Source organism: Dunckerocampus dactyliophorus, chromosome 8 (assembly GCF_027744805.1).
Source record: "Dunckerocampus dactyliophorus isolate RoL2022-P2 chromosome 8, RoL_Ddac_1.1, whole genome shotgun sequence".
In the NCBI taxonomy this organism is placed as follows: domain Eukaryota; kingdom Metazoa; phylum Chordata; class Actinopteri; order Syngnathiformes; family Syngnathidae; genus Dunckerocampus; species Dunckerocampus dactyliophorus.
This window is the reverse complement of record NC_072826.1, coordinates 15,802,582-15,824,596: the sequence shown is the minus strand read 5'-3', so window position 1 is coordinate 15,824,596 and position 22,015 is coordinate 15,802,582. Positions and strand designations below refer to the sequence as shown.

General features: G+C 40.9%; 1 protein-coding gene across 9 annotated transcripts in view; it reads left to right on the top strand.

The window, feature by feature from the left end:
• The window catches only part of tead3b (TEA domain family member 3 b), a 44,298-nt gene that overhangs the window by 8,312 nt on the left and 13,971 nt on the right, over positions 1-22,015 (top strand). For all 9 annotated transcript variants that reach the window (XM_054784883.1, XM_054784881.1, XM_054784889.1 and 6 more), the window contains exon 3: positions 12,614-12,868. In XM_054784883.1, coding sequence (XP_054640858.1) covers positions 12,862-12,868 — 7 coding nt within the window. In that variant the 5' untranslated portion in view covers positions 12,614-12,861. The remainder of the gene's footprint in view (positions 1-12,613; positions 12,869-22,015) is intronic.

The following is a 22,015-nucleotide window of genomic DNA, read 5'->3' as shown; positions in this document are numbered from 1 at the left end:
GCTCAGAATTCTCCTGATGAAAATCCCTTATTAAGGCGTACTCAGAGTAGACCATTCGTACCGTTCTGGACTTTTCCTCTGCGCTCACAGTGACCATTCGTACTTTGGTCCCGTTTGCTTGTCCCAACACTTCTACACTCCTTCGTATATTACGAGTTTTAACTAGGGATGTCCTGATCTGATATTGATATCAGGTCGATATCAGCAAAAAAAAAACAATATCAGACTATATTGGCCTGCATCTCAAATCTCTGATATTGGCACGCCGATACAAGCAGGAAATTTTGGACTCAGTGTTTACTACTGTGGCAGCAAAAAGACGTTGCAGCTGAGTGCAAAACCTGTCATGCACAAGTTTCCCATGGTGGCACAGAACTGTGGAGTTTAATTTGACCAACCTCATCATAAACATGAAGCAGCATCACACGGGAAACTCTCATGTGTTTAGTGCAGCAGTGTCTCAGGAGGCAGAGCAGGTAAGCGCGAATTCTACCCCAGGATGGAGTGGCTACAGATGTAAATTACCACCACCAGTGTGTGACTGAGGAGGGGATGACTATTGGTTTCACTTCATCGTGAAGCGCTTATCGGTATCGCCATATGCCGATACTTGCTTTTGAACGCAGATCAGCTCCGCCCCCATTGCAGCATCCAGCCTATAGCGACTGTCTCCGGCCCACTTTCCCTTCACAAAGACAAAACAAGCATGTCTGCCGTTTGGGACTTCCTATCGTTGTGAGAGTGATATAAGTTTTACACCCTGCAAAACATGCCATGAAAAATATCTCGCTGGGGTGGCGTCTTAAAAACCTTTAGTTTATTGCAACATTTGGGAGGTGGGTGACGGCTAATTAGAATGGTGGAGGACACCGGGTTTGCAGGCTGCCTGGCTGGAGCGCCATCAAGCTGCTCTTGCATCCAAAGTCTCCTTAAAGAACGTGCCTGATCCTCTGAGTTTCACCAGTGATTTTGAAAAAGTAAGTCAAATATGTTTTTGTCTAAATTTTATGGTTCCCCTTTCAGATCATATAGCCCATGGGTCACCAACATGGTGCCTGTGGGCCCGTGAAACACTCGAAAGAAATGCATTCTGAAATACAAAATGTGAGTTGTGGATACCAGCATTTTGTTAATGTTCTGGTAAAACAAGCATAATCGCTTTGTTTGGGTTGAAATAAGCTATGAAAATAAATGTTACCTTTTTGGCCTTTTTTCGTGTTCTAAAAGTAGCTCTCACAAGAAAAAACATTGGTGACCTCTGGTATAGCCAATAGTAAATTTAAAAATGTACACTTACTCTACTGTATGTGATCAGTATCGGCAGCATAAAAACCTGATCGGAGCATACTTAATTAATATTATTATTCTTATGTGACGGCAAAAACTCATTAGCTTTAACAGAAAAGCACGAGCCCTGTCGGTGGCGTGTAATCTCGGGTTTAAACGTTTCATTGAGCACCTTGAACCTGGCTATACAAGTATTATGCCTAGCTGCCACTACAATGTGGATGAAACACCCCACATCCCATTAAAGATGTAAATGGTGAGTTTTTCTCATACCTACTGTTGCTGCCTATTGTTCCCTGAGTAATGTCACTTGATCAAGGCTTTTCTAACAACACACACTACAAAATAAGTCATAGAATTATGTATGACTCGTGCTTTTCTAATATTCCACACTACAAAATAAATCCTAAAAGTAAGTATGGTTTGTGTTGATTTCGGATCAATATCGGTATCGGACGATATTCAAGGCTGCGATATCAGTATTGGATCGGAAGTCAAAAAGTTGTATCGGGCCACATCTAGTAGAGAGCCCTATAGACATGATATAATATACAAAATAAAAAATAAGCCATTTAAGACATAAGACTCGTATACATGTGCGTTGCAATAAATGTGTCCCGGATGGGTGGAGGACAGGAAGTGGCATTGCGGGTTCAGAGTTGAATTTTAGCTTGGAGAAGATTACGGCCGTAACAGTAGCCCATGTTATTATTATGATTATTATTATGTTATTATTATCGTGCCTGTTGTGAGATAATTCTAACCTACAAGAAAACACTGGTCAAACATGCCGGACTTCAGGCATAGAACGGGCCCAAGCATGGTATGAATGGTCTAGTGTGAGGGGCTGTCGGCAAGGGAACGTTTTCAGGTCGAAACTGTAAAATATTTGATAATTTTAGTCTTCAAGCCACACGGCAATGGCGTTCTGGGTGCCTTTTTTGAAAACACCTTCCAGGGTGGGAAAATTTGATAACCCTGTCTTGTGGTTTTTGTATAGAAAGGAAACCGCTACTTTCTGAAAACTATGACATCACCGCCCTGTCGCCGTCACGTGAAGTGAGCAGTTGTGTACTGCTGCCGAAAAGCCAGCATAAGATCTGAATATTTCGACTGGCATGACTCACGCCAGTCGACATTCTCCTGATGATTTGTTTTTGTTTTATACTTCAAAATGACTCGCAGAAGTAATTCCACTTTTGTCGTAAGTCTCGACAAGCCCTGGAAGCAGAAGACAACAGAGCTTGCGCGCACGCATTCTTTCTTCTTCTATTGTTTTGGTGTGTTAAGTAGCTTTGTCTCTGCCACATGTAGGAGTGCATTTATGTGTGGATGTGACTATTTACTGATCCGAAAAGAACAAACCCATGCGCATAAAGTCTGTTGTCTTCGGCTTTCTACGGCTTGTATAGACTGACGACAAAGTGGAAATATTTTGTTTTGGAGGATAAAACAAAAAAATATCAGGCGACTGTCGACTGGGGTGGGTCATGCCAGTCGAAGTACTCAGATGTTTTGTTGTCGGCTTGTCACTTGTCACATGATGGCGATGAGGCGGTGACATCAGCGTTTTCAGAAAGTAGTGGGGTTTGCTTTTCTACACAGCAACGACAAGCTAGCGTTTTCAGATTTTCCCACTCTGGAAGCCGTTTTGAAAAAATACAATTTCAGGGTACGCCATTTCCGTGTGGATGAAAGGCTGAAACAATGAAATTCTTTGCTGTTTTGACCTGAAAACATTTCCGTGTGGACAGCCCCTGAGTCAACCCTTGGTACCCCCCTCTTCCCTCCTTTCCCCACTGAAAGCTATGAGCCTTGGCGGCATTTAATTGCTTTTTTTAAATGCCACAATTCACATGTTTAGATGAGTAGACTGGCTGCAAGGCCGTGCATGTCCTGAAGGTTTCACAGATTATTACTTCCAACCACTGCTTGCCACAAAATGACCAATCCAGGCTAGATTGGTTTCCCTCAGCTACATTCTCTGGAAAGTTTCCGATTTTTTTTAAAGTGCTGATTCAGGCTTTCACGGAACAAAAAAAGAAAAAAAAACAGGAGCAGCAGTCTGGTGCGCCGCTATAAACTTGCCGGTTGTCAGTCTTTTCTTTCCAGATGGATTAACACTTAATTCTCACATGATCATTTGAAGGTGTATGGAGCCCAGTGTTGCTAACCCTGGATGAACACAGTCTGTCTTTCAACCAGCTCCAGCCAACTCTGAGGGGCTCGCTGGAGACATTCAGCCCGACACTTGACAGTTGTGTGTTTTTTTTTTCAGGAAAACAACAAAAACAAACAGGAATAAGCTGCGGCAATGTGGAAATATGACTCGCTTTTCCCGCGAGTGAGACTTTACTCTCAACTCTATTATTTTTCTTGGGCACACAGCTGGTATCTCCAGTGCAAATGTTTGACTTCACAAGGGGTGTGAGCGTTTGTGTGTGTGAGTGTGTGTGCCTCTCACGCTCAGCCCTGATTGTTTCCTGAGCGCTGCGCCAGATAGGAAGTAGGAGGAAGTTATTGGAGGAGCTAGAGCAAATTTATTAGGGCCTTTAGGAAGAGGAGAGATGGCAGAAGTTGCTGAATATTTTTTGTATAGTTTGGTAAATGATAATGACAGTAAGGGATGTCTATAGGACGACACAGAGCAGAAGTCATGTGCATGTGCTGTTAGTGGAGTAAAGACATGTTCTTGTCAGAGAAAGAGCCTGCAACCTAAAATGTTTTCTTTCTCTTGTAATACGACCTTAAAGAGCAGCTGCTCCTTCTGCTGCCAAGTCCTGTTGTTTCCCCTGTCAAGTGTGTGTGTGTGTTTGCATGGCTGTTGGCGTGCAGAGGGGTGGCTGAGCTGCTCTTGGGGAGGGGAGGTCTCTTGTTCAGACAGAAATCGTTCCCTCTACATCTGTGGGCGCCCTTCAACACTAGCTGGGCTTGTGGTTTGCATGCGGGGTTGTTTTTTTTTGTACAATCGTAAATTTGGGAAAGGTCTGTCCAGGATATTTTTTCTGTTACAGCACTGAAAAGAAACCTTTGCTTTCTCAGCCATCTTGTGTCAGATATCTTTTGAAAAGAATACTTTTTTATTCTCCTATATTTGTAGCTCAGATTTCATGAAAAGCTTCTAAAATTTACTTTTGAAGAACACTGTTGCCACACTCAGTCGCCAACACGACACAGACCAAAGACACCGACCAGCGTTAATTACTACTACAGCAAAGAGCTTGAGGAATTCTAAGAAGGTCTGTTAGAAAAATTTCAACCATTAAATCTCTGAAAAGAAACCCTTGGCACTTGATTCATAAGCCATCTTTTGTCAGATTGTATTTTAAAATTATAGCTACAACTTAATATTCTATTAGACCTGCCACGATAAAAAATTTTGCTGGTCAATAATTGAACAAATGATCGTCGATAGTCGATTTTATTGGCAACATGTTTTAAGACTTTTTTTCCATTATTTTCACATGACGTGTAATTCACATTTTAACTGCTAGGTGATACTCAAGTACTGTGTACCTGTGTGAGACATAAGTTGCTTGTATGTTTTTGCAAAGTAGTTAGCGACACTGTCTATCAGTGTGCACTGTTTTGTTTATATTTGCCAACCAAACGCCTCAGTAAGCGTTGACTGTCGGGACAAAGGTTCCGCTGCCCGAGCACCTCCATCTGTAGTTTTTTTTTGTTTCCAGTTGAGAAAACTGTCCATGTCGGTCGTCAGTATTCATGCGCTCACCGTGTTCATTCTGTTTAAAACCGAAATATTCCCACACTGTGGCTGTGGCATTCGCGTCAAAAACTTCGCTTTTGTGCCGTCATTCATGCTGGCTCATGAAGCTAACTGCTGTTAGAGTAGTAGGGTAGTAGCTAGTAACTCCACAAAGATGCTGAATGAGATGAGAGCCCTCTCTCTCTGTTCATTCCACTATAGAACCAATGCGCACAGACAGATGCAGCATGAACCCTCTTGTCATCCAGCATGTATATCGCAAGGAGACGAGCAGACATGCAAACAAGCACATACATGCAAATGTCAATTTATCGAGGCCGTCATCATTTTTTTTTTTTTTTATCGTTCAACTCATCGATTTATTGATTAACATGACAGGCCTATATTGCCTTAACCCTAATATGCTGTAAGACGAATACAAGACAACGCCTCTTTTTCAAGGGCTCGTTTTTGGGCAAGACAACATTAATTTTTTTAAATTATCATCATCTGAACTGTTGTTTGATGACTTTGACCATAATTATTTTAAAATTAGCACAATACCCTTCAGCCAAAAATAAGAAAATAATGCAGTATCACAATGTTAGTTACTTTTATATAGAGCTGCAACGGTTAATTGATGGTTAATCGATTACCCAATTAATCGACAACCACTTTGGTAATCCATTTATTGTTTTTTTTATTTGAATATGTAAATATCCTCTGATTTATGCCTCTCAAATGTTGAATATTTTTAAATTTCCTCCATGTCATCCATGAAAGCAGACCTATGATCTTTGTGTTTTAGCCAAAACAAGATATTCACACAGATCAACTTTGACTTTAGAAAACAGTGATGGGCATTTTTGCCTTTTTTTCGACATGTTGCGGACCCAACCACTAACTGTAGGTGTTTGTTTCATATTAATTTGGTCCACCTATGGCCTGCGTTGAATTGTCGTCAATAACCATTTTATTGGACCTGTCCTTGACTTGTCTTTGCAAAGAGAGGCATTCTTTCATGTTCTGAATAATTTCCGGGTATTTTTTAATTCGGAGAATAGATTCTCTGATATTTTTCTGAACAATTCTTTCATGCATTCTTTTTTGCATACACTTGCCTACCCCCCGCCCCAGCTCATCCAATCAGCAGTCAGAACGCAGTTTAGATGCATTCACAGACTTGCGGTGAGTCGGATATTTCACATTCTTTTCGAAAATGCACATCCCTTACTTCGGTGTTAAAAAAAAAAAAAAAATCACCGCACTCAGCGACGGGAGCTGCAACAAGGAGACTGTCTCCGGAGTCGCAGGTTGCCGATCCCTGGCCTAACAGATAACTCCATTAATTGAAACAACAAGCTTCAGATTAATCGACTAAAAAAATTATGATTATATTTTTGTGTACATTTATTGTTTTACTGAAGCTATTTGACACACATTTACATTTTTTATTATTTAACATTACTTTTAACAGAATATTCAAGCGGCAACCTGGTGTTTGTGCACTTTTTTGCTCTGTCAGTTCAAATCTTCTGTTTGTGAATAAAGAGGCGGAAATTAAAAATGTTGGGGTTTTTTTAATCTGTTTCATCGATTAATCGGAAAAAATATTGACCGATTAATTGGTCATTAAAATAATTGTTAATTGCAGGCCTACTTTTATGTTCTTCAATGTTGATCAGGTCGGATTTCAAAAAAGGCTTTGAAAAGAGACTTTTTCAAGAGCGCTGTTGTCGCACTTAGTCGTAAATGCAACACAGACCAAAGACCCACCTGATACAAAGACAATTTTTTTTCAGACAATTTCCTTTTTCAAGGAATATAAAACCGTCTTATATTTGGGTTAGTATGATAGAGTTGTTGTTTTGGCAGGTCATAACTTTGAAAATCTGTAAAAAAGGTTTTTTCTGTACCTGCTTGTTGCTGTCCTGTTACTCACACATTAGCAAAATTCTGCAATGGAATCCCCTTCCTGATCTACCAACAGCTTTCCTCCATGTGAGCCAGCAGCGTGGGAGTGACTCATTTAGAATTAGTGAATTTCAGCGGAATATTTCACACTATCTTCTCTGGAAAGAAGAAAGGAAGCATGGCAATAAATGCTTGCTGGTTGCAAGTCGCTAATATAATCTGATTGACCGATTATATTAGCGATTGTTGGTCGCATTGGTTGCTGAGAACATAGTGAAAGAGTGTTTGAGTTTGAATGAACCTTCGCCACTCACAGCTTTGCAGCGCTATTTACATTCCTGTTGCACATTGGAATTTTGTTGCATGCTGGTATGGGCGTCCCATGGCCCGACTCCCAGAAAGTGGCGGGAGTGTTGTGTCAGTTTTCTGTCAAATGTTAGTGGTGCATTCTGTGTCATTTAGTCACAAAGTGGCAAGTTTTCTTTTGTTTGTTTGTTTTTTCCCCAAACAAGTTTGTGCATTTTGGCTTTGAATGAGCACAAATGAGTTAGCAGTTGATTGTTATTGATATGTTGACAATCAAAACGAATCAAAACAATCTACTAATTGTTGATTATTGTAAATTGTCCTATTAACACATCTATTCAAATAACTGCAGAGTCTCCTATGGTCGCTGGGTGCGTGGTGTACCAAAGCAAATAACAGTCAAGGTCTGTAATTAGTGCCGGCACAAAAAAAATTGGCATTAAAAGCTGTGGCTGTCGGCAACCTTCTGAACTGCACAAGATGGCAGTAGCTGCATTTAAACGTTTTGCGACTGGTCAGCTTTACTCATGTGCTTTAAAAAGTTGATTGTGTTACTCAGCTGTCATGTGAAACCGATGCAATGAACACTTCAGTAGTACTAATGCTGAGCAGTTTGTTTCCTTACAACATCGGTTCTGTTGCTGCTGTGTTGTGCAACAAATGTTAATAAATGACCATGTGGTCCAAGACACCTACGTTTTCCTTTGCACTTTCTTATGCACTCCAAATATTTATGAAACTAAAATAATTTTCTATATAAAATGAGTTTTCAAATTTTGGAAATAACAATGTTTCTCCTATTATTGCCTGCTTCTAATTAATGTTACACCCTGTTTACGGTAAATAAGTGCCCGGTATTACTGTAAGTATTGAGCATTTGTGGTGACTATGTTTTTAACCAAATGAGTCCAAATGCAGTACAGTGCTTGGCTGTAGCAGCAGAGGCACTGTTGTTTGTTTGTTTGTCGGTTTGTGAACTGAAGACCGTATGGATCAGTTACTTTTGTACCTTTTTAGTACTACTGTATATTGTATTGTATTCAGTTGAATCAAGCTTTACTGCTCAGTGGAAAGTAGACTCACATTGGAGGTTTTATCATCTCACATCCTCGGATGAGCGTAGCACCGCTGTGATTTAATGGGTTATGTTTTGGTCCTGAATGTGACTCCACCAGAGGATGCAGTGAATCATAGCCTCACTTACAATGGCTCCCCCCTCCCAAAGTGTAGCGTGAGTGTGCTCGCCGTGCTGATGTTGCATTCCAGCGCAAACAATTCCTCTGTTTTCCAAACCCCAAAGTGGAAGCCAAAATTGGACAACAACTCCCCCCCCCACCCCCGCCCTCCAACCCGTTGGTCCCCTCCCCTCCTCGTCCTCTATCCAACAAACCAACCAACTTGCCGGCCGAGCCACCACCACCCACTCCTCCCATGCACGCATCCACTGGTCTCGTGTCCTTATTTGGGTAGAGACGTTCCGAGCACTGGGTGGAGGTGGAGGGTGGAGGGGCTTGTTGGGAGTGGAGTGGGGGCGGGGGGAAGCGTTGGTTTGACACAAGGGAGGCAGGAGGCGAAACAGTGAGCGCTCGCAGCCCCTTCTTAATAAGGACATGTCTGGAATTCAGGCCCGGCTCTCAGCACTTGAACACATTCGGAGTGCTGCTGGGGTCGTCAGATCTGCATGTTATTTTTCTTCCTGCTCCCCTATTGTTCTGTTTGTTTGTTTTTTTTTGGGTCTAATTGGAACAAGAATCCACAGAGTAGCCACCCCCCCATCATCCACTATTGTGTATTAATAATATTGTATTAACATTACCAAAGCCTCATACCAAGTGTTACAGAATCATCCCACAGTATCCCCTAGCAATGGATCTAACCAGCAGCCAGTTGCAGTGTTGAGTTATAACGACCTGACCCTGTTGCAAAAAGTGTCTGCCATTGCGGAGAGACCTCTCCTGCTAAAATTAGTGCCGTGACTTCTGGATATTTGTCAAAGTCCAGTTGGGGTTCTGCAACATCGTGTTCGCTGCAAGGGTAGAGTGACACCATTTCTCCAGCAGAGGCCTTGTCTATGCAAGGTCTACTGTTTTTTTTGGGTTTTTTTTTTTTTATAAACATAAGCTTAAAATAAGAAAAAGGGAAAATAAAAGTCAAAGTCAGTGTTTGTTGGAAAGAAAACAGTCCCCAAAGTTATTGGGAATGATGTCAATTTTACTTATTGTTTTGTTCATTGGTCTGTTAACCTGTTCAAGTGTCTTATCCACTTACTTACTATTAGATATTGTAGTTAATGTGCCTTTTCTTGGGACAACTTTCTTCTAGCTTCTGATTGGCTACAGCCTGTAGTGCCACATTTTATTTTGGCAAGCATTTTAAAGCCACACATTCCAATTGTTTTCTTTCCCAGTTAGAAAATGGTAATATGTCATGACATGACACTCGAAGTGAACAGAATTGCTGAGACATGGTAGGATTGTACTCCTTTTCAGACATGTTAAATTGTGGAAGTTTAAACATGACGTTCTTTAATTGAAACTTGTTAAGCTCATTAATAATAAACTAAACCACTTTTACCTGTTTTAATGTCAACAGATGTTTTTATCCCACTAGGAAAGGGCCATCTAATGTGCAGCCCAGGGGCCGTTTGATGCCCGTGGCTGTTTTTTATGGGCCCTCGACACATTCTAAATGTATATTTTAACAAGAAAACTACAGAATAAAACAACAACAGCAGCAGCAGCAAAAATAGTTAAATCAACGGCAATTTTACAAGAATATAGGATTAAGAAAATAATATTAAGAAAAAAGTTGTAATCCAACGAGAGGAGTCTGAATTTTTTTTATAATGTGGTATTATCAAAAAAACAAAAAAACAATCTTGTTTTAGTAGCATAGAGTTTAAATATTGCAGAAAATATGTATAATTTTTTAAGTCGTAAGATTATAAGAAACAAACTAAACAAAATAAAGCTGTAATTTTTAGAAAATTATGTTGGGGGAAATGTTATAATAATATTGGAATAAAGTGAAAATATTTTGGGAATAAAGGAATAATATTACGAGAACAAAATGTCCGAAGATTATTAAAATGAAAGTTTAAATATTTGGAAAATTAAAAAAAACAGCAATAAAGGGAAAAAAAGAGTAAAGACCAAATTTCATACTAATAATACTCTTTTTCACCTATATCACAAAGCTTAGCAGTTTTTTCTTGAAATATATATAACTTCTTAGCATGTCTACATTTGTTGGTTTACAAAATATCAAAGTGGCCCTTGCATCCTTTTTAATTTTTCAGTATGTGGCCTTTGGTGGAAAAGGTTTGGACACCCCTACACGAGGGGATACATGGGATTCATACTGTAGCTGTCTTTGACTAAGGATTTTTATAGTCAAATCTGATTTGTTAGATTTTGTCCTTTGTTGACGACTAGTCGAATGTTTTTTTTGTTGTGTTTGTTTTTTTAAGAGCAGAGCTAATGGTGATCCCTACAAATAAACAGATCTCATTTGCAATTTTTTGCACCTCGAAGAAAAAGGATAAAACACTCAACAGATAAACAAATAAACATGGTAGGGATTTGAAATGAAGTTGTCATAACAGCCTTACTTGTTTTTAATTATATTCATTGATGTTTATTGATGATCCAATGATGTTGGTTGTTGTCGCTTGATATGTAAGAAGCTTCTGAGAAAAGTTGTGCTTCACTTTCTGGAGTCTCCTTTTCAAAATACTTCCATTCTTTGGATGATTTTTTGTTGGCATTATGAGCCAATAAGTTTGTGGATGGTTGACGGTCTTCGTAGTGCTCAAAGCTAGCGCTCACCTCAACTCTTTTGGATTGTGCCACTGACAAGTGGGTGATTTTGTTCATGCGTGGTAAGTATAGGTCTGTGTTAAACACACACGTCATTTTCAATTCTTTATTAACACAAATGTGACTGATTTTGTATCAGTTAGGTTTCCAACAAAAGCAAAAACATTCTTTGTAAAAATGTAAGCTCATTAGCAGCCATGGCCATCCCCCTTGTAGTCAGAATGGTACAATGTTCATCACATTTGAGATTGATTGTAGAATCAGACTCCTTCAGATTGAATCGTCAAATAGTCGACTATTCTAAGACACTCCTATACTGTAGTCTGCAGTTTCTCTCTTTTTGTGTATAAAACACAGTTTGCAGTTTTATTTGGATCATGTTCACCCCTTGTGTGTTCTGTAACAGTACTTTTTTCAAAATTGTAAAGTTTGTAAAGGCATTTTTTTCATAGATTCATTGTCAATAAAAAAGACAATTAACAGTTTCATTTGAGCCTTTATGCTTTTAGTTTTTAGTGGGGAAAGTTGTTTTATTAAGTTGCATATATGTTGATCTGACATTACGGTGAATGCAGTTGTTGGAAGCTTGGGTGTAGATTTAATTTATTTATATGTTCCAGTGTTACCCTCATGAATATATCCTGCGGAAATAAGAGGATTCATAGCTGGAGATCAAAGCCAAACATCATAATAAGAGGGACAATTTCCCACACACTTTGAGTCTGCACATCCCTCAACTCACTATCATCAGCATGTGCACGATTGCTAAAGTAGAAAAACAAACATTATGGTTACTTCATAGATGTCCTTCTCGGGAGACAATGCTGCGCTGCAAAGGCAGCTTGAAAAACACTCTTAAGATTTGTGCTCGTAGTCAGCCATGAGCCGACCGCAGTGAGACACAATTCCTACGGCTCGAAGACCACAGGCATTCTCTGAGGCCAGTCCTGATTAGTGCGCTCTTTAAAGTTCATTTTATGGTTTATCTTGAATTAATTTTTCCGATCCAAAGAATATGCCACTGGCTAGGGGAAATAATAGTAATGTTTGCAGTTTTGTTTGTGAAAATGAAAGAACAAATCAAGGGATGTCATAGCAATGACCTGCAGACAAATTACAGTTAACACCATTATTCCACATGCTGTAATTAAGAAAGTATTCAGTCTTCACTTTGGTGCAAACTGTTAGGATGCATCACTCGTAGTGACCTCATACTGGAGTTCCAGCTCACTGATCAGCTGCAACATTTGTTTTTAACTGTAACTTTTGGTTGAACGTTATCTCTCCCAAAAGGTATGAGTCAACAAAAAATACAGAAAGATGTTTTAAATAGGTAATTTGTATAAGGACACTTAACCTACATACTTAACCTAAACCAACACTAATGATCCTAGTTCAGGTGTTTTATGTGGGCTATTAATATTGATTTTCAGCTGATGTCATCTCCGTTTTTATGTTGCATGTCTCCTGTTAACATCTTGCGACCATCTGTTCTGGTTTTGCGGACTGCTTTCTCTGTAAAAGTTTGTGTTTCTTGACAAAAATCCAAATTATGAAATGCCTCTCTTGTATGTTTTAACAGCTCTCCTATACATCTTTTGATATTGGGGCTCGGGGTCGGGCCCAGGGGGAGCCGCCACCATTGCGTCCAACGAGTGGAGTGCCAACGGTAGCCCAGAAGATGGGCTGGACGGGGACAATGAGGACAAGGCCATTGACGGGGACGCCGAGGGAGTGTGGAGCCCGGATATTGAGCAGAGTTTTCAGGAGGCCCTTGCTATCTACCCTCCCTGTGGCCGGAGGAAAATCATCCTGTCGGACGAGGGCAAGATGTATGGTAAGTAGGATTTTTTTGTGGTTTGTGGAAAGCCGACCTATACCCCCTGGGCTTCGGCCGGGCATCTGTCTGTGGGCAGGGCCAAACCGTGTCCCACAAAACATTTGGACCCAATGCAAAAATCAGTAGACACATCAGGTACCAGACACACACCAGGCCAACAAGGAAAATGGGGAGACAAGATGGCAAAATCCAACCCAAATTATGACAGCAGACACTTTTAAAATATGATTTTATTGCTTCCAGGCATGCTAATGTGTAGGGTTGGCCATTGAGCATCGATGGGAACCGGGACTTATGTTCCGATTCTCAGAATCGCAAATTGTTTAAAATTTCAATCCTTACGTTCGGTTATCCAGCCCACCAAGCAGCAATAACCAATAAGAAGCCAGCAAACACCCATGAAGAAGAAGCGGCAGGAAGCGTTTATGTGCATCCATTTCAGCCATGGACAGTGTGCGATGGCGCTGGAAAGTTTGGCTGAAATTTCGCAAAAAAATGAACTGTCGACATCATGAAACATTTGCAACGCCATTATAGCATGCAAAAACGGGTGCACCACTCACCGGATGAAACACCTCCGGATTCATGGTAGGTGCCCCTTTTTTGACGCGCTACGCCGGACTTCTTCCAACCAGTAAGGTAAGTAAAACAATAAATTACGTCAATCTTATGCCAACATAAAAGCAGCAAATAAATGATACTTTATACTGCGAATACGGCGTCCAACTCAATTATCCAGCTAACGTAATGCTGTGTACTTTACCTTAATGCTTCAGCCAGGAAGTTGACCAGACCCCGCATTAAGTGTTACTCTATTCTCCTTACTTGTTTGATATGCTGTATGCAGGTTAGTCGGAACTCAGTAACATGGTTAAGTTACACTTGGTCTATTGTGCATCATAAGACACTCTACAACACATAAACAACAGCATATGTGTCATTGCTTTTTCATGAGCTTTTCAAAAATAAAAATGACTAAAGAGGCTTCAATTTCAATTGTTTGATATTTATACACTGGTTAATAATAGCCCTATCAGAAATTCATAGGAAAGTAATTCATAAAATGTTCATATAATAACGAAAAATCAGACATTTCATCCAAGAACTTTAGTTAGTGCCCTCATTTAAACCATGCAAACGTTTATGACCCTATTTTTTTTTAAAAGAATCTGAATCAACAATCGTTAGGAACCAGAATCGAAATGAGGATTCGGAATCGGAACCGCTCCAATTCAAACGATGCCCAACCCCGCTAATGTGCCAAATCCCTGGTGTGTTGTGTGCGGGGGGAGAAGGTTGTGGTTCTGGCATTTTAGATTAAAGCTAAGGAATTATGTAGAACATAATTAACAGCGGAGCCGCATGTGGCTCTTAAACCTCCTTGTTGTGGCTCCCTTCGCAGAGCTCCGATATTTTTTAACACCTGAGTGGGGAAATGAGCATTTTTGAAAAGAGTTAAAAATAATGAATGCATCCTGGCTGAGTTCTGACTGGTGATTAGCTGAGCAAGAGAAAGGGATGGGGAAGCTGGTGTGTGCCTGCCTGCGTGGGTTAGGCTACTCGTGAGACATTTCCCCCCTTACTAACATAATCGTGAATGCCAAAAATGAAGCATCTGAGAAGAAAAGTTTAACTCTGCACGGACAGATTTCTTTGTCTTCTTTGCCAATGATGCTAGCTTACCTGTATGTTTGATAAGTGGCGAAAAATTGGCAAACAAAACAACGTTGAAAGACATTTTCAAAACAAGCGCTCCGAATTATCTGAAAAGTAGTAATTTATTTCAAAGTAGAACTGCACATGTGTAACGGTGGTCATCCCCGCTGTCCAGCCCTCGAACTGGTGACCACAGGAGTCCACTGATTGAGAGTTAAATTGAGGAGCATATTAGCCAGCAAGCTAAAAGGAACGGGGCTATCAATTCACTCTGCTGCACATTTCTTAAGGCGTCAACCCCATCAGTTGGCATCTGTTACACATGAACACTGCACTTCTATTTGATGTATTCTCTTGTAACAGGTAAAATGAAGAATGATTAAAAGTTTTGAAAGTTTATAAGCTGTGTTAATTTTGCAGCTCCAAACTATTTTTCTTTAGTGGAAGAGAGGGCAAAATGGCTCCTTTTTGATAACAAAGGTTGCCGACGCCTGATCTAGAAGAAGACATTGTTGCCATTTCAGTCCAATTACTAGTGTGAGATTGGATTTTTGGTACTGACCACTATCAAGAGATTCTGCAGCCAAATGGACAGTAAAAACACACTGCGCCTGTCACTCACGCACATGAAACCACAGGATTAGCATTATCATCTTTGCTGTGGAAAACAAACTCCGGGCTTGCACCAAATGACGAGTCAGTGTTCATTTGTGTGTTTTGTACAGTGTTATTTGATATTTGTCTTTTCTTTGTTTTATATATTGGTACAAGAGCATAGCATTAGATTAACATGAGGTCTGGAGAGCACTTCTCTTAGTCTTTCTTTCTCCAGTCCGTTTACCTTAACCATCCGCGGGCTCAAAAAGGTCGGGGACCACTGACCCAAAAGGACACAAGTAAAAGACTTTTCTTGCTTGTATGCTCATTTCACAGTTTCAATATGAGAGTCAGTGTTTTCTTTCTTTCCACTCTCTACTCTGTTTAACAAGCCTGTGCATGTTGTACTGTGACCCGGGGGCAGGTTCTTCCAGTCGCACCGGCACACTGAGCAGGTTTTTGCTGTTCTGAGAGCATCTCTTCATTTGATTTACACCTGCCTGTTTTTTTCTTTTTTGACGCTGATTATATTGCCTCTTCCTGGTCACAGATTCTGTTGCAGATTTTGTTTTTATGGTACAACTGGATTCCCTGCATTGGTGTCACCGGGAGAGTTGTAACTAGGAAAGTCTTGCATTTGATATGTGTTGAATTAGCAGAGGTTAACACAGTAGGAATCAGGACGTGGGAATGCAGTAAAAGATGCACACACGTTTGCCTAGTTCTGTGTCCTACAGCGCGCGTGTTCAGTAATTTGCAGGTGTTGCCCCCTAAAGGTCCTACAGAGCTCCAGATGCATCCTATGTCTTTGGTGACCTCCAGGTGTGGGGGAATTTAAGCATTTATCTTTAGATATACATATTTCTCACTCTCATTGATGGTGCAGCGATGCTAATGACATTTTGAGGTCGTAAATATGAGCACCAGTGAATGTTGATTGAGAGGAAGCGCACTGGGCCCTGTACTTTGGGCCCCGTCCTCAACAGACCTCTTTCTGGTTTTGTGGAACTACCCTGTATGCTATTTTCACCAATGAAATCCATCCCCACTCCCCTCCTCTCCAGCTGTGCTTTGTAAATCTTTTTCCTTCCCTTTAATTATTGTCCATCAAGTCCCAAAAAGTTGAAATCGATTCCGGGCTCAATGCAGCCATAAAAACCATCAATCATGGTCGACAGACTACGTATTTTAGAGGCATTCGTTTTCAGTTTCAGACCTCTGTTTTTGGGTGTCTTTTGTGGGCTTTAGCATAGACTGGATCACATTATTAGTTAAACACGCAATTTAGTGATAACACATTTTTTGGTCAGATAAAGGCATCAGTTAAAGGCAATCCATGATAACTTGATTTCTTGTTTGGAAATCCTTATTCATCTTTTTTTTTTTTACGGTACACTATAATCACGTTTCAGTAGGTTTTAATATCACTGTTTGCTTCATGTTCGGGGGATTACTGTAGTTTTTTTCTTGGCTGATTAGTTTAGAAGCGGGAGACATTTGCCATGATTGCCCCCAAAACTCAAGCCTACTCTTACCAATTATGCCTTTCTTGGCCAAAACAATGACAATACCAATACAAGTACATACAACTAGCGAAGACATTTCTGGTGGTTCTGCTTTGTGAATCCTTTTGCTTTTTTCATAGTTTGTGTTCAGCAGGTTTTCTGAAAGTAGCTTTGGGGAAATTGTGCTTTTGTTTTGATTTTTTTTTTTGACCTGTTGTTTACTGGCTGTAAATGCCAAATTGGCTAAAAAGCTCTCCAGTCCTGTTTAGCAGGGTAGTGTTATCTGCATTTTGCAATAGGATGTTGACAAAAAGGCCCCCTTAGCGACAAACTGCCAGGACCCCCTCCTACAGGCGCTCTCCATTTACAATCAGTCATCCAAGGCATGGCAGCACGGTCCAAATGAAACGCTTTCACAAGGCAATTACCTCGACTTCTAAAAGCTGCCCTGACGTAAGCTTATGGGAATGCTAAAGATGTCGCTACGTGTTACACTGTCTACTGTTGCAGTCCCCTCTAGTGGCCTCCAAAATGCAGACACGTCATCCCTGAATCATCGGGAATTCAAGACATTTTGCCAAGAACCTTCTCCATTGGTGGGAAACCTTGAATTTCCATTGCCTTATCAAGAGGGCCCGCTACATGTGTGTTGTCTTGGCTCCACGTGGCTCGTCTAGACTTCCTAGTAGCATCGCCAGTCATTTCCATAACGCTGACAGGGTGGCGGCCAGTTCAAGCAGCCTGACTCTCAAATGTAATAAGTCACACATGTTAATAATAACCCTGAGTCTTTTCTCAGCATGAGCAGCAGTCAAGCGTACGTTGTTATATCATATGAGGGTAATACTCTATCTGTGGTCACAGTAGTTTGCTACCTGACTGTTAGTTAGCCGATTATTTCATAAAGACCAATAACTATCACGGTTCAGTGAAAGTTCCAAAATTGAAATAAATTACAATTGTTTTGTGTTAAAGTCATAAGCATTTGTGTCTTACAGTGATGCAATCGATTTTATTGAGCATCTTAGATTTATGTGTAGTATATGTGTTTAACGAGCAAACCACACTTTAAAAAACACCATAGGGAACAACTGGATACAAAAATATTATTCTTGACATCATCAGTGTGTGGATTCCCACCATAATTTAAAAGTTTGATCAATAACTGTAAACAGCAAGTGGCCCTTTAACTGACAAATATCTATTACAAACAAAATGTTTTGGTGTCGGCGTTGATGTTTAAGGCATATTGTGTGTAATGAGGTGGCACCACGCTCAGATTCATTTATCCGTTCCAGAAAATCTGACTCAAACCAAAACCTACACTTGCCGAATACTTACTTTCTCATAAAAATGCTCATCAAATTCAGCCGTTTCGGGCACACACAAATATTAACACAAAACACGTTTTACAATTATAGTTTTACATGCGGGAAACAATCTGAATTGTATATAAAGACCAAAGACAAATGAATAAATGAACATTTAACATAATGTTTACCTTGATTTGAAGACTTGATGACAGACGGCTACAAGGATTCACACAGACACAACCTTTGTGTTTTGCTATGAGTTATTTCTTGAATTCAATAGTTTTTCTCTCCTTCTTTATGAAATGCTGGTACTTACAACTTTCTCTGGCTCCATTGTGGGTAATTTTGCAGCCGTGATCAAAAAGAAAAGCAGACACTTGTGGCGTAACTGTTAGTTAGCAAAGAACTACAATTAGTCAATTGCTGATGACATCACAGGTGGGCGACAGAGCGACAGGTGGGGACAATTACTTCTGGTTTTGGCTTCCAGTTCAGAGCATGCAAACGGAGATGTTCGGTTATTAAAAAAAAAAAAAAAAAACGTTATCGACACAGTTGGACTCACGCCATGTATTAATAACTTAAGACAGGCGCCATATTGTACACTAACAGGGAAATGTACGCCGACTGAGGCAAAATTTTCGGTCTTGATGTTAGGCTAAGATAGCAATGTTGAGCTAACTATGCTGAGTTGACTTTTGTGAATTGATATTGCAACAGTAGACGTAACAGCATCACAAAACCCCACCAAAATGAGAAATTTCCCCAACATTGTGCACCTTCACTAGCTGGAAAATTGCCCGGTGGACTATGTGGCAACACAATGAAAATCCAGGGTAAAAAACAGGCTGTGTGGAAAAATATTAATGAATAAAGTATCACATCCCCTGTGGCTTCTGTGCGTTGAGGATTAAACAAATAATTAAAAGAACACTACATTATTGTGGTAACAGTAAATCTGGCATTAATTGCATGTGCCTTTTACGCAGACACCCAGCAAAATGGGACATTGTTGCAACTCTGTGCAAAGTTGCTGTTTCCACTTTGTCCCCCCACTATTTGAGTGCTGTGTATGCAGAACAGCAATGTGAAAAAGCCAGGAAAAAAGAGGGCTGTGTGAAAGAGGCATCAAATTAATACACACTCATGAAATATTACTTCCCCTGTGGCTTTGTGTTATTATGTACCACATAGTGCATGTTGAGGATTAAAAAAACCCACAAACACTCAAACACTTAATTCCTGTCTTCACATTTTGCACAATTTCGCATACTTGCAGCCTCACAGGAAGTATGTTCAAGTGTGTGTGTATGCATGTGGGTGGGTTAAAAAAAAATGTCACCTGTCTTGTTTTTCTTCGGGGTTGTGCTGACATGTCGTTCACCTGCGTTTTCGGGTCCCGACAGGTGTGTCAAGCAAGTATGTGCGAATGCAATCGCACATACATACACACACACACACACACACACACGAAAACTCTCCCTTCTCAGGCTTGCAGCTGTCATTGTTGAAATGCACTCTGGGTAGTAAAAAAACGCTGTTGGTGCTTGAGGCAGGCATGTCAGTTTTGCCTTTTTTTTAAGTGCATGGTCAGTGCATTTGGAATGTGTGTAAAGGACAAGAGCTGAGCAGGGCCGTGGCAATGACGGCACAGGCCTGGTGCTTCCCTGTCAGCCTCTCATGTTAGGAATGTTTTCAGTCATTGCAGATCAGTATGTTAGCAATTTAGGATTACCTCAATGTTATGAGAGAGGGGGCAGAGCACGGCGGCAAGGGGAGGGGAGAGATTGTTACACAGCATGAAAAGAGATTACCTTTTTGCTGACTGTCTTAGCATGGAAGTGGAAAATTCCAGCAGTGGTGCAGTTAAAAAAGGCCGGTAGGCGTGGCCTGTCAGGAAAGAGGCTGCGGCATTCTGAGTGGATGTCGAAGCACAGCCCCAGGAGGGAATCACAAAAAAATAATGGGGGTCAGACGAGACGAATTGAGAATTGTGTTTACACCTAGTATGTTCTCCTGCTGCGCAGCCACCTCTCTGCTGCAACTCCCCCAACAGTGTATTACGTCTACTTCTGGCGAAAATGACTCATAGAACCAGTCTCACTGGCTCATTGTTCTAATAAGGTGAATCATTGATGATTATTTGCAGCTTTGTGCACTCTTTGTACTGAGCTGTCACTTCACTCACTAATGATCATCAAATGATATGCACCCATGTTTTTGACAGGCTACCAATAATTACATGGTCTTGTATGGCCTCCACCAAGGCGTCCAAAATTAATCAATTACATCAATTGCTCAGAAAGAGGTGTGGGGGGCTATTAGTACAAAAGTCCAACATTTTGTACTATTTGACACAAACCTAAATTTGGTTTGATGCCTGTTTTAGAGTAAACTAATACATTGGAAATGAATTTGTTCAGTAATATATTTAGTTCAAAATAACACAAATAACAAAATAACAATTTAAATATTTTTCCTGTAGAAATCTGTCCTGTATACATTGAGAGTCCTGGGTTATCATAGCACAGGTGTATCCAACTTGCAGCACTGTTAAAACTTACTTCTCCACTCAGTGTGCTCATTTGTCATTAAATACATCTGTCATGTTTGAATAGGACACTTATTAGCCAAATATTCTTTGTTGAACTACTCAACATCAGCAGGTGAGCTACCGCAACAACTCACAACTCAGACTCTCAACTCAGACACACAGCTAGTGTTTTGAAGACAATCCATAAGTATTATAATTATAACTAGAGAACAAGATTGTTAAGTGACACTTTAAAAAGTAAGTTAGCATGAATGTGATAGCCACTTCTAGCTCGCCCATGGTCTAGCTAGCTACCGCCAGAGAGGCAGTGCAAATGGGTAAAAGATGCCAGAAAGTCGAATGAAACGTGAGCGATCACACACGCTGGCATAGAAGGGCTTCGCATGTAACAAGCTGTCGTCAATTGACTACACATTTTACGGACACATTTTACTCAAACAAAATGTGGTCACTATGTGCGTAAATAATAAGTATATGTGCTACTGTATATGTGTATTCATATAGCATATGCAGTATATGCATTCATACAATATGATACTTAACATTGTTTTTCAAGTTAATTTGTAAGGTGTGGCAGCTTTTATTTTGTAGTGGCGGGCCGCCACGATCAATTACATGTAGCGGAAACCCTGGCTTATCTCAAGGCACTTACTACATGGAGCAGGTTGAGAACTACGCTCCTCAGATGTTAAAGAAAACCAACTGAACCTTACATGAGCAAGCATTTTGGCAACGGAGGGAAGAAACCTCAAACAGAATGCAGTGTAGTCCCAGATTTGAGGAAACCTACAGAACATCTTAATGTGTTTTCAAACTGCAGTGGTGAAATCTAAAGCAGAAGCCTTTCAGCGTCTCTCTACCATCCTCTGCCGGGACGATCAGCAACAGGTGTTGCTTTCTGCTCCATGTTGGGTTGGACTGGTGTTGTTTTGAGGTGGGGGGAGACATTATTTCTCCTCCTCGACGGCCAGGTGGCAGTTGTTGGCAGAGACAGTGATGGCTTTGTGTAGACTCCAAGAGTTACAGCATCAGCTGCCCCTGTTGGCCCTAAACCCCTCTCCCTTCTCTCATCAATTGTCAACCTTCTACCCCAGTCCCATGGCCCTCTCCCGGCTGTAACCCCCTTCACTTCTCCCAGGCTGCTGGAAGTGCACAGGAGAGTGCGTGCGTGTGTGTGTATGTGTGTGTGTGTGTGTGGTGTTTGCAGGCCCAGGCCAATCAGACTGGCTAGCACAGATGTGTCAGGCTCGGAGGAATGTGAGGAATGCGGAGGCGCTGGAGCGGGCGTGTCCATCTTTTGGAAGGGGGGCTGGGCTCACTCGGAATCGGACGGGCAGACATGCTGGGCTGCCGGACTGGCCGACCACCAAAAGTGACTGACAGCGGTTTCTGCAGAGAAAGAGAGAGGGGGCCTGCTGTGCTTTTATGGTCACTGCAATAAGCGAGGCGTTCGGGAGGTTAAAACAGTGTGTGGCGAACAGGACACCTTTTCCTGTCATTATGTGTCTGGATGGAGTGC